The sequence below is a fragment of the Gigantopelta aegis genome, chromosome 4 (genome assembly GCF_016097555.1).
Source record: "Gigantopelta aegis isolate Gae_Host chromosome 4, Gae_host_genome, whole genome shotgun sequence".
In the NCBI taxonomy this organism is placed as follows: domain Eukaryota; kingdom Metazoa; phylum Mollusca; class Gastropoda; order Neomphalida; family Peltospiridae; genus Gigantopelta; species Gigantopelta aegis.
Window position 1 is genome coordinate 25,266,185 of NC_054702.1, and position 18,662 is coordinate 25,284,846.

Sequence of the window (18,662 nt, forward strand, 5' to 3'; positions counted from 1 at the left end):
AACTGTTTATATATAGAGTACGGGGCTTAAGATCTTTTCAGTCCAACAGTGCCGTACTGCGCAGCCTTTGGGTGTAAAAATAAACAGTTTAAACGATCGAGATTGTCTTTTTACGGTTTTCCAAAGGATTGTATCCGAAGAAAGACGCGTGTATTTTATCGCAAAACAAAAGATTGGACACCAACACCGCATAGTACTTTGGTGTCAGCCCGGAGCCCGAATGTTACCCGGAGACAAATACAGTACTCGGTTGCGAATGTCGAGGTGTACATTGTACATATTTGGCACAAAGATACACCTCAGCATGATGTATTTATATACGTTAAAACAAAAATGTAGAAAAAAAAGATTTTTCATGTTAGGGTTGTAGGCCGACGTAACAAAATCTGTATTCACCGTCCGAAGAAGGAAACATCAATAAGTAATTAAATATGACATATACAAACATGGGATTTGGCATGAGGATACATCTCAATACGATGTATTTAAATATGTTTTTAAAAAAACCGTGTAGAAAACAAAAATAATTTTAAATAATGTTTTTAATCTTCGGGCGGAGTACGTCACAAAAACATTCCTCATCGCCCAAAGCCCCAAAGTAACACAAAGTTCAATACAAAATAAACCACTACTGTCGGTGTCGAAATAACTATTATGTTTCATCCACGGGCTGACTTGAGAATCGGAGTGTTTTAGTTAATTGGTCCTTTCTTTCCGTGGCCTGCACATGATTCCTGATTGGCAGGTGTATATTGCAGGGTATCGACCAGGTAAGTGATTACCACTGTCTAGACATACGTACAAAATACTTGCCAGTTTTTTAAGATCACAGGGTATTATGGCGTAACCTGTCGCAACTATAGGACAATGTTAATGGACATTATCAGCTGCCCTGCTTCATTACTGTAAATAATGCTGTAAAACCCTTGATTAAGTAGACTTAAAAAAAAGTACCAAAGAAAAGAAAATTATCACTTGGGTATCGTGAGTGGTAGTTTTTACTCTAACGCACCCTACCAATAGGCCTAAAAATATGCTGGGGGTTTTTTAAGAGAGAAAAATACTATAACCCCATTTCGTTCTATTGATGCAAATTGAAATATATTTAGTTAAAAAGTTGATTATACTCTAAAGTCATTTATGTTGTTTTACAAGTCAGGTTAATGAAAGTGAAGCGCCTTGTAAATTAGAGCGTTTGTTTACACTATGTGCATACAGATTTCATTATGTACAGCCCGAACATCAAAAATGCGATATTTTCTTAAAAAAACAAACAAAAACAATTTGTCCTACATTTATATTTTTTACATATTTAAATACATCATACCGAGGTGTATCTTTATGCTAAATATGAACAGTATACACCTCGACATCAGCTTCCGGGTTTTGGTTTTGTCTCCGGGTTACTTTCGGGCTGCGGGCTGTAAATTGGTCGACCGGTCTGGTCTGGCACCATTGGTTTCTCCACCCTCCGACTCGCTATCCGTTTTTTCTTCAGTATCACTGTTGTAAGTAAATGTGTGTCTTTCTTCATTTACTAACAGCTCAACTTGATACGGCAAAACATTTTGCGAACGAACACTCATTGTTTTGGTAAGCTGTGCAAGTCTTAGATTCTTTATGAGTGGTACGGACTAATGCTTTTAGGCTTCAGATCAAGCGACGCGTCTCTGATGTCACGGACCTCGTGATTGCCCTGCTCATTAAAGATCGGCAATTTCCGCTAAAAGCTCGTATCTGGGTTTTCTTTACGGAGATATTTTAAGTAATTAATTAATGTTTTTTTTTTTTTAGGTGATTCAATTTATAATTAATTGTACATGGTTGGTGCCAAATATAGGTCACATGACATGTTTCCTTTAAAAACAAGTTGTTTTTTCACGTATGTAGAATGATTTTGGTAATTGTTTGGTCATCAGACCATTAGTCTTAAATTATAAGGCATACAACTTTATAGCACAGCATTGTTTAAAATTGGAAACAAATTAAGCATTTCATCATTCAGTCCTGCTCTTAACAGTAAAGCTCCACATATTGTTCAAACAGTTTTTCAACTTTCTCAAAACTGGAAACATTCCAGGTTCGTCCATTTTTTGTCGTCACATCCCCAGAACTGAAAACATAGTCTGCTGAGACTGTGTCAGTGTCATCAGATGATGAAAATCGGAAAAGAATTTTTTTTCAGTCTACACTTTTCCAAAAAGGTGACTGTTCCAGACACTGTGGATGACAGGTCAATCACATGGCTGATGAAGTAATCAGGCCCACATTGTCCATCGTAGAATACACCGACACAAGTTCCTTGATTGGAAAACTTAAATCTGCTTGCGATTATGGTTTGCACACCTGAATAATAGATAAAACTAATTTTTACAAATATGTTTGTATAATTTGTTCTATCATAATTAACATTAAAAAAAAAAAAAACCCATTATTGCAGTAAGGTGTGTTCAGACTGACATGCATCAGCATTAACCTATATAACCAAAAACCTAAAAACTATAACTTGAACATGGATTTTTAAATAATATAAATTTTCTTAAAAAATAAATAAATATATATACTGAACAAAATAAGAAACTTCCGCTAACTTTGCTTGAACATAACTTGATGAAAACAAACCGGGGGAATAATTGTTATATATGCATTTAAAGAGTGTTCCATGATGCATCGTTTGGTGCAAAAAGCATGGCCATAGGTTAACAGCAACTGGGAGAAATTTTGACCAAGTGTGGTAGGGGTTAAAAAAAAACCCCACCTACTTAATAACGGGTATGACCACGTCTTGAACTGACCACTGCAGTGCATCGCAGGCGCATAGAATTGACTAAAGTGTTGATTTCTGCCTGTGGAATATTGTTCCATTCCTGAATGAGCACTTGACGAAGTTCGTTGATGTTAGCAGGTGGGTTGGGACGACACCTCAATCGTCTGTCCAGACTATCCCAGACATGCTCGATGGGGTTGAGATCAGGACTTTTAGCGGGCCAGTCATCAATGAAATCAATGTTATTTGTCCTAAGAAAATTTACAGTGTCTCTAGCTGTATGAGAGGTGACATTATCATGCTGAAAAATCGAGATGTTGGCGTTGTTATGGAACAGGAATGACGTGATGAGCGAGAATGTCATTGCGGTAACATTGAGCATTTAAATTGCCATCAATGACGACTAGTGGTGAACGATAACCATGGGCAATGGCTGCCCAGACCATGACACAACCCCCACCCCCGAAACAATCTCGTTCAAGAACACAACAGTCAGCATAGCGTTCATTTCTCTTAGGTAGACGCACCCTGCCATCACCACGTTGTAAAGAAAATCTGGATTCATCCGAAAAAAGAACGGTATTCCAGCGTCGCCGTATCCAATGAGTGTGTACACGTGCCCAATTAAGACGATTTAGACGATGACGTTGCGTTAAAACGCATCCGACGTAAGGACGTCATGCATGTAAACCATTCTCCCGCAGACGATTACGAACAGTTTGCCCACTGATTCGGTTATTATGAAGCCCAGGTGTGTTAGCAGCAGTAGCAGTGGCAGTTTGGAATCAATTGCGCAAATGTGTGTTCATGATATAGCGGTCTTGACTACGCATTGTAACGCGAAGATTTCATATTGCTCGACTAGAACTCCCAACATGCCTTGCAACCTCTTCTGTCGACATGCCAGCATCAAGCATGCCAATCGCCTGTTCGCGTAAATTATTGGGTATTCTTGCCATACTAAAAATGCTACAATGTAAAAAAACTTTATTTTTTTTAAAAATTTTGTAGCGTTTTGGTTCACTTGACAACAATGTCAGTAAAACAAGTAAAACAAATTGACCGAATACTACACGGGACATGTCGAACCATGCATGCACGTGCAAATTCAATTTCACGTTGTCAACGATTAACAGTGCAAAAATAATCGATAAAATTCATGAATCCTGATAATACAGCTCAAGACTAATACTACCTATATAATTTCATTACACAATGCATTCTTTAACACAACAAATACTAAATGTACAAATCGGAAGTTTCTTTTTTTGTTCAGTATATCTGTGTGTGTGTGTGTGTGTGTGTGTGTGTCTGTGTCTGTGTGTGTGTGTGTCTGTGTGTGTGTGTGTGTGTGTGTGCGCGTGTGTGTGTCTGTGTCTGTGTGTGTGTCTGTGTGTGTGTGTGTGTGTGTGTGTGTGTGTGTGTGTGTGTGTGTGTGTGTGTGTGTGTGTGTGTGTGTGTGTGTGTGTGTGTGTCTGTGTGTGTGTGTCTGTGTGTGTGTGTGTGTGTGTGTGTGTGTGTGTGTGTGTGTGTGTCTGTGTGTGGCTATGTAATTCTTGCTATAATCATATTTTAAAACAAAAAGGTATTGGTCTTATAATAATTATATTAATGTGCAACTTTGATGCTGCCCCTTTAACAAAAGAAAAACAACTGCAATGTAATTTGTAAATAAATGCAACATAACAATGCATAAAACAGTATTAATAATATAACAAACAATTTCAATATAAGCTGGAATAGAAGCATGTTTTTGATAGTTATTAATACCAGCTTTGGTGTCAACCAATCAAGTTTGTATTAAGGTCACATTAAAGCTGAGTATGCCGAAAATATAGATTGGTATTGTGTCCATACGAGGTAAATCACCCCCAAAATACTGATACTGAACCTGAAATTTCAATACTGCCAAGCTTCACTGAAGTTTCCATTTTAAATGTGTATACTGTTAGTGTGCAAGGTATTTTCTGTCTTTGAACGCAGGATGCTGTCTGAGAAAAGTAGACAGCTATTATATCTACTGAGCACAGTGAGGTGTGTAATTGTAATACTTAACTTAATAGTAGGCAATGTAGGCCTATGGATTTGACAGAAATGATCCTTTCTGGTAACATGTCAGCAAAATCATGCAACTGTATGATTATTGATCATTATAATGTAACATGAATCGATCCCTGTCGGTGGGCCCATTGGGCTATTTGTCGTCACAGCCAGTGCAATATGACTGGTATATCAAAGGCTGTGGTATGTGCTATCCTGTCTGTGGGATGGTGCATATAAAAGATCCCTTGCTACTAATGGAAAAATGTAGCGGGTTTCCTCTCTGACTCAAAATGACCACATGTTTGACATCCAATAGCCGATGATTAATAAATCAATGTGCTCTAGTGGTGTCGTTAAACAAAACAAACTTTTAGATGATAATTGTCATAGTTACCATATGAATTGCCATGGATGAAGGGCATTACGGATGGGAGGTTTAGGCCACTGGATATCAGTTGAAGGGATTATTTTTGGTTTTCATATTTGTTGCAAAAGTTTCTGGATTAAAATTGCCATAGGCAGGCTCAATATTGCCACATACGAACATTTCACATTGTGTACCTATGACAAAACATTTTAAAATTGCCATAGGCAGGCTCAATATTGCCACATGCGAACATTTCACATTGTGTACCTATGACAAATTTTAAAATTGCCATAGGCAGGCTCAATATTGCCATATGCGAACATTTCACATTGTGTACCTATGACAAAACATTTTAAAATTGCCATAGGCAGGCTCAATATTGCCACATGCGAACATTTCACATTGTGTACCTATGACAAAACATTTTAAAATTGCCATAGGCAGGCTCAATATTGCCACATGCGAACATTTCACATTGTGTACCTATGACAAAACATTTTAAAATTGCCATAGGCAGGCTCAATATTGCCACATGCGAACATTTCACAATGTTTAAAATTGCTGTAGTTCTTAAGTTTGATCCCCAGGGTTAGCTCTGGCACTTGCCAAATTCGCCAATTGCAAATTTTGAATTAGTAGGCAAATTTTATTTTAGTTTGGCAAAATAATTTCATGTAATACATGTAATTTTTTGTTTTTTTAGAAAATAACTGACAATTTCTGCAATTTTTGGAGTTTAATAGACAATTTGGTGAATTGTTTTGCTCACCCACAGCTAGCCCTGAATTCCTGAACATCAAATAACCAAATTATTATTATCTTTTCTAAATGGTACTTATTTGATTTTGTACAAGTTTATATTTTCCCCTGTCATTTACCTTTTTTATATTTTTATATGCCCGTCTATGATGGGTCGTATTATGGTATAGCGTTGTCCGTCTGTCCGTATGTACGTCCAGTTTGTCCAGAATTTGTCACTCACTTGTCCTGTCCATAAAATGTAATTACTCTTCCAGTATGCAATTCAGCACCAACAATACATATGCTAATTTCTTGGCAATTCTGTATTGTTAACATTACATACATAAACTGTTTCTCTGCCAATATAAATGTGTCACCAGAGTACTCATGCTAAAAAAAATTTCCCTTTCTAATGAAGAACAATAACTTCATTAATCAGACAGCACCTTCTCCGATGGATACAGTATCATCCATCCAATTGCAAAAATTTCACATAATTAGAAATGAATCATACCCATAATATTCATTAATATCTATGGTTTCATGTACCACACTGGAATGCTTGTTTTTATTCCCCTGTGCATGCTGTAACAGTGTCTACGCTTAACTTTTTTTTTGAGTTGGCATCTGGGCAAGTGGTGACAGCACTTTCACTTGCCCGGATCTATTTTCACTTGCCCGAATAATACTTTTATATATTTATTAATTATTGATTTAATTTTTTTTTTTTTTTAAATCGGTCGCTAAGCGGGCAACCTTACTGTGGGTTTTCAATCGTCCATCGTCGTTTTCAGTCGCCAGGGGCGATCGGGTGACCGTTAAGTTCGAACACTGCTGTAACCTCACTGTGGTGCAGGGGTGTAACATTCTCTTTGAGAATGGCCAATACAGCACAAATTGAAATTTTGAGTAAAAGTCAGTATCTATCTGTGATATTTGTATTTTTGCACAGTTCTTTACACTGTTTTTATTTAAATCTTGAATTTTTATATTGATGTTGATCATCACCATATTTGTTTGCATTACCATAGTTTGACACCCAATAGCTGATGTATTTTTCATGCTGGGGTGTCGTTAAACATTCATTCATTCATTCTTTGCTTGTTTTATTCTGCCAGTTGTTACAATATTCATTGTGTCAATAATTGTTCACATGGATTTGCTTTATTTTCAGTTGTCTCTGGCATCTAACAAAATTGTCCGAATGGTGGGAGTGAGCAGTTTACTTGATCTGAGCATACTGAATCTTGCTAACAACAGTATAGTACACATTGAAGGTTTGTTACACTCCAAGTATTTGTATATCACACATTACGGGAGTGGGATGTAGCCCAGTAGTAAAGTGCTTGCCTAATGCGCAGTTGGTCTAGGATCGATCCCCATCGGTGGGCTCATGGGGTATTTCTCGTTCCATCTGTCTGTGGGATGGTGCATATAAAAGATCCCTTGCTACAAATGGAAAAATGTGGCAGGTTTCCTGTCTAAGACTTTGTCAAAATTACCTAATGTTTGACATCCAATAGCTGATGATTAATAAATCAATGTGCTCTAGTGGTGGTATTAAACAAAAACAAAGAAACAAACGGTCACACATTATCATCGAGTACTGGCTTCCATAGCATAGTATCAGATATCTTAAAATGTTAAATATACATTTTCATAAGTCTCGGAGTTACAGTTAATTATACTCCGATTCATCATTTAGGTTGTGTAGTGGGTTTTTTACCCATAGCTAATGCATTTTTGAGCTGGGGTGTCATTAAACATTCATTCCTTTATTATTTTATTCCTTTGAGCAGTATTTTTCTTATGTTATTATGGTACGGGAGATTACATAACAAACTTGAGTGTAGATCTATGCTTTTAGAATTATTATAGATATTTATTTGATTATTGTAGATATTTTCATGATTATTGTAGATGTTTTCGTGATTATTAATGACATTTTCATTGAAGATGTGTTTACGATTATTACATGTATGTATGTTTTCACAATTACAGGTTTAGACAATCTGACGGAACTCACCTGGCTTGATCTATCTGGTAACAAGATCAAGGTATGTATGGATTGTCCTTAAAACAATTGAGTTTGGTGCCTGTCAGATAAAATATAATTTAGTTGCAATGACTGAAAAAGGCAAGATATGTTACAGTATGTATTTATGGGAGAGATGCATTTCAATGCTGGAAGATTTGCTCGAAGGCAGAATGGTTGTGGGATCATTTGCTTTTAGTGGAGTTGTCTCAGTTTTTTCCTTTAAACCAGTGCCCCATGACTGGTACATCAAAAACCTAGTTATTTGTTACTCCATAAGACACACGTGTCTGGGTCTGGGTCTAGCAAGTATGGTACCAGTCAAAAAGGAAATACACTGAATCGACGTGACAAGACATACTGGGCTCAATTTACAAAGCCTGTTTATTTATTCCACACATGTAGCTACACACATTTACAAGGCTTAAACATATGCATTTAAGAAAAACAGGCTTCATAAATTCGGCCCACCATGTCTGTGCTGGTGGAAATTACAGATCTGGCAACAGATGACAGATCATGCTCTATATTTTGACAGTGCCAGATTCACAGGATCCAGACCCAACTTTGGTAAATTTTTGGGCCATATTGTGTCTACGAGAAAGTCCATTTAAAATGTTATTCGGTAGTAGATGTCCTTCCCCAGTCTCTAAAGTGTGAAAATAACCCGATAATAAGACATCAAATATCTGTAGTTTAAAATGTACTGAGGTGTGGTAAAATAATTATTCCTCCTCTTTCCTGTTATTTGTACTTTCCCATAGACAAGGTAGCACTCCAGTGATACATCAGTTGTGGAGTGCTGGTTAGAATGGAAAATAGCACAATTACAAGTAGTCCATTGGAGTGGATCGATCCTGTGACCTGTTGAACCTCTGATGTAAGCTTTGCCACAGAGCTGCATCTCACTTTTTTTTGTTTCTTTGCCACGTTGGCATGGGATTGGGGAGTGACTGATTTCAAATACAAGTATTCAACAACATAGAAGTTGGTCTCTCTCTCTTATTATCTAGAATCTACAGTATTTCCCTCATATTCCAGATGCATCTGGGCTACCTCTGTACATTTTGCTACTGGGACATTAAATGTGAACATTAAGCTAGCTGTAGTGATGTAAGGTTATCTAGAGGTTTTTTAATATTCTTCCACCCTTTGGGCAGTTGATTATTTACATACCGGTACAGTATATGTTTGGTCTGTATGTTATTATGATTAAACTTAAAACTATACATTAAGTAACTTTGGTAGTCCTGTATTAATACTGATACATTTTTTGTATTTCTATTTGATTTATAAATATCTCTTCCTTTCTTTCTTGTCTCCCAGACGATTGAAAATCTGTCCTGCAATGTCAATCTTCGTCATCTGGACCTGTCTGACAACAACATTTCAGCAATTGGTGATTTATCTGCCCTTGTTCAGTTAAAGGTTGGTAAAAATTAGCTATGTTCTGATTAATCATGCTCGACAAACATTGATCGCTTGAACCATTTAACCAATTAAGTACAAGTTTTATGATTCAGAATAAATATACAATACAATTCCCTTTTTGTAATTCTTATTTCACTAAATTGATACCTGAGGAAATGAAATACAATTGGAAAGCATTTAAATTATTTTGTCCAATAACAGTTATTAAAAAAATTAATAATAATTTAGGAAAAAAAAATCCTACACATCCATTTTGTTTGACATAAAGTAGCAGATTTAATTGATTATTGATGGTCTGTTTTGTGTAGAATGATGATTGTATCTCTCTATTGATGATACTAAATGTTGTTATTATTATATATATTTTTTTATTAATTGCAGGGGTTGAGTTGTACTGACAGACTTGTACATTAAAATATTGTTTGATATTTCATAAAATGGCTAGTTTGACTATATGGGTAATAAATAGAATAAACTAAAGTTACTTGAAATGCACTATTCATCAGTTTATATTACACTCATGGATTAATACTGTCCTTTACTTACTAAATTATCCTCCTGAATGTTAACCTTGTTTCACTTGAATGCAAAATAAACGTTATTGCCTTATCAGGGGTGGGAATTCTCATCGGATCTACGGTTTTCCTCTCATGGAACATTGCGTTTCCTCACATTTTAATTATTTTTGCATTCAAAATGTGTCAGATGGAACAGATTTTAACCTAGGATTTCAAGGATTTCCCGGACTCCTCTTAGATTTCCTCCTTTTTACAGTTCACCATTTCCCATCCCTGTTTGTAGGTTATTGAGTATTCTCTAATTACATTCTGGTAATACTAAAAGTAATGACTGGTATTTTTCACTTTTCTGTGTGCCTTGTCACTGTAATGAATGTGTATGTTTATTTTCAGACTCTGTTGTTGCATGAGAACCTGGTGTCTTCACTAAAACCTGTCCCTACTCACCTCTCGCCATCCATCAATGTGTTGTCTTTGGAGAGTAACAATATTTATGATCTGTACGAGGTAAATACAAGGGAGTTGGGCAACATTCAAAACACATTAAAACTTAGGAAAATCTTAAATTATTATTTTTTTAACAGTTTTGTTTTGTGTGGGTGGGAACTGAAATGCATTTGTTATGACCACTCAAGACTCATGAAAACTGACCTAACATGTTCAGTTGTAATCCATCCCAACCAGTGGCACATGACTGGTATATCAAAAGCTTTGATATGTGCTGTCCTGTCTGCAGGAAAATGCATATAAAATATCCCTTGCTGCTAATAGGGGGAAAATGTAGCCAGTTTCCTCTAAGACATCCAATAGTTGATAAATATCCATGTGCTCTACAGGTGTCATTAAACAAAACAAACTTGAACTTCCTGTAGTAATTTGAGTTGAAGTATCAGTGGATTCTTTCAGGATTCCAGATAGAGCTATCCCAAAACTGTTTCTGTTCTTGTTCACGGATGAAAAGGTCATAGTGACCCCTACTTTAGCAAAGTTTGCCTGACATTTTTAAATCTGTGCAGTTATTTCTTCATTCCTTTCTTTTAAAAGTTTGGGTGCGGGATGTAGCCCAGTGGTAAATCGCTCGCTTGATGCACGGTTGGGTTTGGGATCGATCCCCGTTGGTGGGCCCACTGGACTATTTCTCGTTCCAGCCAGTGCACCACGACTGGTATATAAAAGGCCGTGGTATGTCCTATCCTGTGGGATGGTGCATATAAAAGATCCCTTGCTGCATTAGGAAAAATGTAGCTGGTTTCCTCTGATTACTATGAGTCAGAATTACCAAATGTCCAATAGCCGATGATTAATTAATCAATGTGCTCCAATGGTGTTGTTAAACAAAACCAACTTTTTTTAAAGTTTGATATGATAGTTGTATAGTGTTATACAACTACAACTGTTTTAGACAGTACCCCGAGAACTTAAAAGGTGAGAAATAATTATTTAGTTTTTGGCGTCAATGACATCTTTTGCATTAACTCAACATTAAGTTTCGCATTTAGGTCCGTTACTCAGAAACTAAAAATCCTAGATCAATGAAACTTGGTTTATGGCTGCACCGCTGAATGTTCATTACAAAAATTACTTGAATTCGAAAAGTATTTTATCATTAATAGTTATTATTATTAGAAAAAAAACCCACACCATTCATTGAGATGAATATCTTTGGATAACAGCTATCAGCAACATCAAATAAGTTTGTGGTAGACAAGACATTTAATTCTGTGTAATTATTGTTTAACATTAATGTTTGTTTTTCGTTTTAGATTTGCCATTTGTCTGGCTTGATGAAGCTACAGCAGTTATCCCTGGCTAATAACCCGTGTGTTGACATGACAGGAGGAACACAATATCCTTTAACTAGAATTACACTCGGCTATATTTAACTCTGATAAAAGTAAATTGTTGTTCCATTTTTAACTATGGTATATAATTTTGTAATCATTTGGAAGTGGTTTGGCAATCAGATGAAAAGTGATTGATCATCAGTTTGCATGAACCTATGAATGATCAATTATTATATATTAAAATGTACACTGTCCTTTGTGGCACTAAATCAGCTATTTTCAGTCATACAGACCCATTGGGCTATTTCTCGCTCCAACCAGTGCACCACGACTGGCATATCAAAGGCCATGGTAGGTGCTATCCTGTCTGTGGGATGGTGCATATAAAAGATCCTTTGCTGCTAATAGAAAAGAGTAGCCCATGAAGTGGTGGCAGCAGGTTTCCTCTCTCAATATCTGTGTGGTCCGTAACCATATACCCGATGCCATATAACTGTAAATAAAATGTGTTGAGTGCGTCGTTAAATAAAACATTTCCTTCCTTCAGTCATACAGGTTTGATTTTATTTTATTTTTTAAAATATATTATATTAAACCTTTTAAACAAATTCTTTTAAATAAATTCTGTTCAACAAAATAAATTAAATGTTATATTTCAAACAGTATTTAATTTCCTAGTATTTCATTAGTGCATCAAACACCACACAACTCAAAGGAAAATAAATATATTATACTGGGTTTTACTCGATTATAAAATATTTACTCGATTAATTTCTCAAACGATTGAAATGAGTAGTGCCTAGTGAACTCAGTTAATCTGAACATTACTACTTAAAATAACTAAAACATGAATATCACCTGATAAATCACACATATTATACACTTACAGTTCAAGTGCACTCTCCTGGGTACATGCATCAGCTATCTGGGCTGTCTGTCAAGGACATTGGGCTTATGGTTATTACTAGTTAGGGAGACAAAAGTTGGTGTAGTGTCCTTACACCTGACCCCACCGAGCTGTTAAAATCCACTCTGGGTGATAGCCGGTACCAGGATATTAACCCAGCCTGCATACCAGTCTTACCAAAGCATTGCATTTTGTTGTTAATACAGTGATATCAAATAACACCAAAAGACTGGGTTGTTTAAAAATTGCAGTACCATAAATATTATTTGAAGAGAATTTAGAAAGGTATTTTGGTATTTTAGGTAAATTGTTTAATGGAGGTCCATGTCCTATAACATTGTTGTTGTTGTTTTTTGTTGTATATTTAGTATGTCCCACTGCATGTTATTTCCAAGAATATTAAATACTAAAGAATGTCATTTCTAACACTAATGTTTAAATTGAACAAATAATTGGAAGCTGGACATTTTGTTGCAGTGAAATTACATTGCAGATAGAATATTTTATGCTCAGAACATATCATCACTTACATAGGCACACACTGGGTAACCTTCATTTAGGCAGTGTTTGGTGGTGCTTAGTATTTTCAGGTGGAAATAAAATGGAAACTCTGACCATGGTTTATGAAGACCAAACAGGCCATGCTTCACGAAAACTTTGATTAACATCCTTAACACAGTAACAGGATTTGATTACCGGCCATTTGTTGTGAACTGGTGCTTCTCACTCCAACTTCTGGACGGATATGTTATATCTGAGAAAGAAAGGTAACTTGTTACTTGATACATTAAAAATACCTGGATGCTTTTAGTCCCCAGTCTGTCAACTGGAGGGGACTACAGGTTCCGTCTCCATTCTTCTGTCTGTCTTTCTGTCTGTCCGAGCTATGGATGTTCGTTTTTAATGCAAATTGGTTTACAAATTTAATTCATTACTAGATGGAAGTAAATTAATCATAAATTTGACATTACCCCAATACACATTTTTGAATAAATTTAATTAAAAATAAAAATCAGGTATGAAAATTGGTCTTCTTTTGGAGGAATTCCACCTTTTTGGCATGCCAAAAAATGAAAAGGATAAAGGTGCATGTCCTCCGCTGAAAAATATTTCAACCTTTTTTGCCAAGGGCCACTTTTATCCCTGAAAAATAATAAAACAAATTTTGACATTCATTTGAGATAGTTGCATTTATTAGCAATACCATTTAATTTTATGGTAGGCAACACAGTTAATTCTGTGGAATGCTTGTTATTAAATTAAAATGGTTTTATGTAAAGAAACTTAAAATAATAAAGAAAAAGAATGATGCATCTATTTAAATAACAATTCTATTACGAGACTATGACACCATGAAGATGAATAACTGTGATATTAACGAATTTACAAAATTATAATAATGTTTGAATTTTCTGTTTTGTGTTTCAGACTTCAGGCTGAATGGTTGTACAGTCAGGGTGAAGGCCATCACTTCAGTGTGGGAGAACACGACAGACTGGTCGACTACCTCGCCTTGGTGTGCCCTCTCACAGCTTCAGACCAGGTTGGTAGTTTCTCAAACAACGACGAGTAGATTTAAAAAAAAATTGTAGTAGTTTTTTTTTTTTTTTTTTTTTAATGACACCACTGGAGCACATTGATTAATTAATCATCAGCTATTGGATGTCAAACATTTGGTAATTCTGACTCGTAGTCATCAGAGGAAACCTGTGACATTTTTCCTAATGCAGCAAGGTATCTTTTATATGCACTTTCCCATAGACAGGAAAATACATACCACAGCCTTTGTCAAGTTGTGGTGCACTATTTGGATCGAGAAGAAACCCAATCAGATGAATGGATTGGAACCGAGGTGTTTCGATCCTGCGACGCAAGCACCTCAAGTAAGCACTCAACCGACTGAGCTAAATCCCGCCCCACGACGAGTAGAAGTCATAATTTGATATGCATACACTGGGCCTCGGAGGTGTTGTGATTAAGCCATCTGATATAAGGCTGGTGTAAGGCCACTACACAGACTTCTCTCTCAATAACCACTAACACAAGGTTCGCACACGCTTGAAAAGCCCCAAAATTTGAAGGGTTGCCCTAAAAAGTCCCTATTTTGATGATCTAGCCCTAAAAAGCCCTATATTTGACGGGCAAGTTCACAAAAGACCCTAAATTGGGCCTGAAATCGATAGACATTTTTCTTCTTCCGGAAACATTAAATAAATTGCCAAAAATACATCGATATGTACATTCATTTGTTGATCTCAATGCTTGCTCGAACGTTGGTGTGTGAACAATGATAAAATGATACTAGCGATTCATTCGTAAAGCATCATCAGTGTTTGGTATTGTTCGTAGAAGGATTCATTCGTAAGTTTCGGGGAGTGCATGATTGGTCATTCTAAAAAGAAACACGTTTCATTGGTCATTGCAAATGGTGGACAGCATAGTTTTAGTCCCTAAACTTGACTTATATTGACCCTAAAAGTCCTTAAAAAGCCCCTAAATTTAGGTTTGAAATTTCTGTATGAATCATGTAACAACTAACCGTCTCTCCTGGACAGACAGCCCAGATAGTTGAGGTGTGTTCCCAGGACAGCATTCTTGAACCTTAATTGAATACAAGCATGAAAAGAACTATAGAAGAAGACATGCATGCTATAAACTGGATTAATACTATGATATGATCGTGATGGGTAAAATATGCAAGTAAGCATTGGTATCTGCAAGTGAAATAATACCTGAACATAAATTTCACAACTTGATGTTGGGTGCAAACAACGTAAAATGTATATGCATGTATTTTTTTCCAGGTTTCAGTATTATGCTCTTGGTTTAAAAACTGCAGTCACGACTTTCCATCTTGTACAAACACAGCTATAGTTTCAGTAAATTTGTATGTTACCACTTTCAACAAGTAATGTCAGCTGTCCATGTGCAACGTGCATGTCACATCACTATTTTTAATATTAAACTGCTCTACAATTGTATTATTTATTACTGAAAGCTGGGCATAGAGAATAACACACAGGGATGTGAGAGCTAAGCAGAAACGCATAAATGCACTTTTCCATTTCTTCTAACAAAAAACAAATATTATGTTCAATACTGTATACCACACAAGGTTCATTTGCATGTAAAAAAAGTAAAGTTTGTTTTATTTAACGATGCCACTAGAGCACATTGATTTTTTTATCTTATCATCGGCTATTGGACGTCAAACATATTGTCATTCTTACACTGTTTTTTAGAGGAAACCCGCTGTCGCCACATAAGCTACTCTTTTATGACAGGCAGCAAGGGATCTTTTATTTGCGCTTCCCACAGGCAGGATAGCACAAACCATGGCCTTGTTGACCAGTTATGGATCACTGGTCAGTGCAAGTGGTTTACACTTACCCATTGAGCCTTGCGGAGCACTCACTCAGGGTTTGGAGTCGGTATCTGGATTAAAAATCCCATGCTTCGACTGGGATCCGAACCCAGTACCTACCAGCCTGTAGACCGATGGCCTAACCACGACGCCACCGAGGCTGGTCATTTGCATGTTTTCACGGTTTCAAGTTTATGATGTGTGCCTTATATTATAAGTTATAACCAGTTTAGATTTGTTAGCCTTGAATGCAATTTCTGGCAGTTCAAGGTGTTGCAAACAACAATTTTCCTTCAGGGGCCCATGAGCGGCCCCTGGACCCCGGCCACAGTAAGCTTTTTTGTTCCAGCCCCTCTCACATCCCTGAATACATGAGTGGCTGTTAGATACCATTATCTCACAGCGAGTTGTTTTAAAATGTATCTAACGAGCGAAAGCGAGTATGATACATTTTTAAACAACGAGTTGTGAAATAAATGGTATCTAACGGACACGAATGTATTATTCTATTTCTTACATATCCTCATAAACCAGTTATTTACAGTCTCATAAAAGTTATTTACAGTCTTTGCACTTGTAGCTGACTTAAGCATCACAGACACATGATTGTCAGGTTAACTATACATCATAGTCTAATCAATTTCCATTGTGTAGTTTTTGATTGGATGTATGGCATTGGTGACCTGATCATCACCTAGGACAAGCCAGTCGTATGTCTTGAAATTGTTAACACACATACATGTGTTAACAACCATGTGTAACCAGAAATACCATTTGGTGTTCTCAGCAACAGGTGTGTAAAAAAATAAGATACAAGAGGCATGTTCGGAAATGCATTTTAAATGTTTCTGTGCATGGTACAAATAAGTTATGTGTAAAATCCACACTGCAAGATGTGTCGTGCTATGAGATACCAATTTCACAAAACCTGCCTTTGAATTTGATTTCAATCAAACAAGACACCATACACAAGAAAACAAATTTTGATTATATTCCAAATGCTTAAAGATTGAAGTATATTAATTTATTTTGGAGATTGCTGCTTTAAAGATTAAGTTTTGATATATATGTAATGATGTTAAGCTATTGAAAGTGGTGTTCTGACAGTAGCTGTAATATGTCAGCTGGGCTCAAACTACAAGGTGGCACTGATGATTGGCTTAGGTCAAGAGCTTTATCGATGGTAATTTTTTGTGCTGGATAAAAATTATTGCCGTCGGTTGAAAGAATAATTTTTGTTTTTTAATTTTGTGTTTATTTGTTGCAAACACTGCTAGTTCAGAACTGCTGTAGAGAATTTTGCTTAAGGTAAAAACCTTTCAAAATTGCACAATGTCATAAATTCTTAATTTCGAGCCCTGTACCTGCAATAATAAAGTGTTGTTTTGAAAATACATTGTACTTAGCTGATAATGAAGTGATGTTCTGACGGTAACAATAATGCATTACATATAGTGTTGCACATGCAATAATTGATGTTACCAAGGTTATGTGCAATTATTTAAAAAAACCCATTAATTTGAAGATAAAAAAACTGTCTTTTGACATGGAAATGAGACATGCACAGAACACATAAATATTTAATTTATGCATTATAATGTAATTAATTGTAATCACTGCAGTATTTGTGTTCTCAAATTAGGTGAAACTAGTAACAATAACAAAATGTCTTGATTATATTTAATAATTACCTTCTTCTGTGTATCATCAGTGAACTGGCACATGCACTTAATTGTGAATTTAATGGAGTATGGAATTAGTAGATTGAGAGCTGTGAAACAACAATATAAACAGGACTATATTGCCTTGTTAACAACTTGTGGTGCATTGTTGAAAACCGGTCTTGCAGGACCCATCCAGTGGTATTAATATTTATTATGGATATAATTTGTATGTATTTTTTAAAGAACACAGAATGTTAAAGAAGTGGTAATTTATTTGTTTAAATTGATACCAGTTGTATAGCTATATTTATTTACCCATTTGGTAAGATGCACTGATGCACTTGAGTGATCTGTCTTGCATTTAGATGATTTGAATGCTCTGTGGCATAAAATGCTTAAAAAAAAGAAAAAAAAGAGTTGAATTCAAGTTTTAAAAGAAAATTAATAAATTGTACTATTTGTTAAATGTAACACAAAAAAATGCACAGTTACATTTGTTATATTTATTGTGTAAAAATGCGAAAACAATACATGTAGTGCAACAATGTGCTGTTGTCAACTTTACTTGGGCTAGGTACAGCTGTAGCACATGCCAAACATTTACATGAGTGTTATTGTGAAAGTATTTCATGTATTTCAGAAGTTATATCCAGACGGATTATAATTTTATATCAGAACACAAATATGATGATTATATGCCATTATTAAGCACCAGGTTGTATTATAATTCTGTAGTTTTGAATTAAAAACTGATATTACTAGGCCTAATGGAAAATGGCAGTACAGATCAGCCAAAAAGACACAATAGCAGGAATGTCTCCAGTTACACCTACCCTAAGGTCGATGACAGTCACTCTTTGCACCCTTGTTTTTGCTTCGTACACAATGAATATAGCATATTCAGTGCTATTTTTTTATTTGATACGTTTGATGAAAGGTGCTTTTTATTTCTTTCATATTTTAAAACTAAATTTAAGATTCACGGAACATTTTGTTCAGTGTGTCACAATTATCTACACACGTTTGAGAGATCGCTATACA

General features: G+C 35.8%; 1 protein-coding gene across 1 annotated transcript in view; it reads left to right on the forward strand.

Moving 5' to 3' along the window:
* Positions 1-18,662, forward strand: part of LOC121369758 — a 112,398-nt gene that overhangs the window by 5,417 nt on the left and 88,319 nt on the right. The window contains exons 3-10 of the mRNA XM_041494817.1: positions 7,093-7,195; positions 7,920-7,975; positions 9,280-9,381; positions 10,296-10,409; positions 11,666-11,774; positions 12,576-12,594; positions 13,223-13,360; positions 14,022-14,136. Of these exons, the coding sequence (XP_041350751.1) occupies positions 7,093-7,195; positions 7,920-7,975; positions 9,280-9,381; positions 10,296-10,409; positions 11,666-11,774; positions 12,576-12,594; positions 13,223-13,360; positions 14,022-14,136 (756 nt within the window). The remainder of the gene's footprint in view (positions 1-7,092; positions 7,196-7,919; positions 7,976-9,279; positions 9,382-10,295; positions 10,410-11,665; positions 11,775-12,575; positions 12,595-13,222; positions 13,361-14,021; positions 14,137-18,662) is intronic.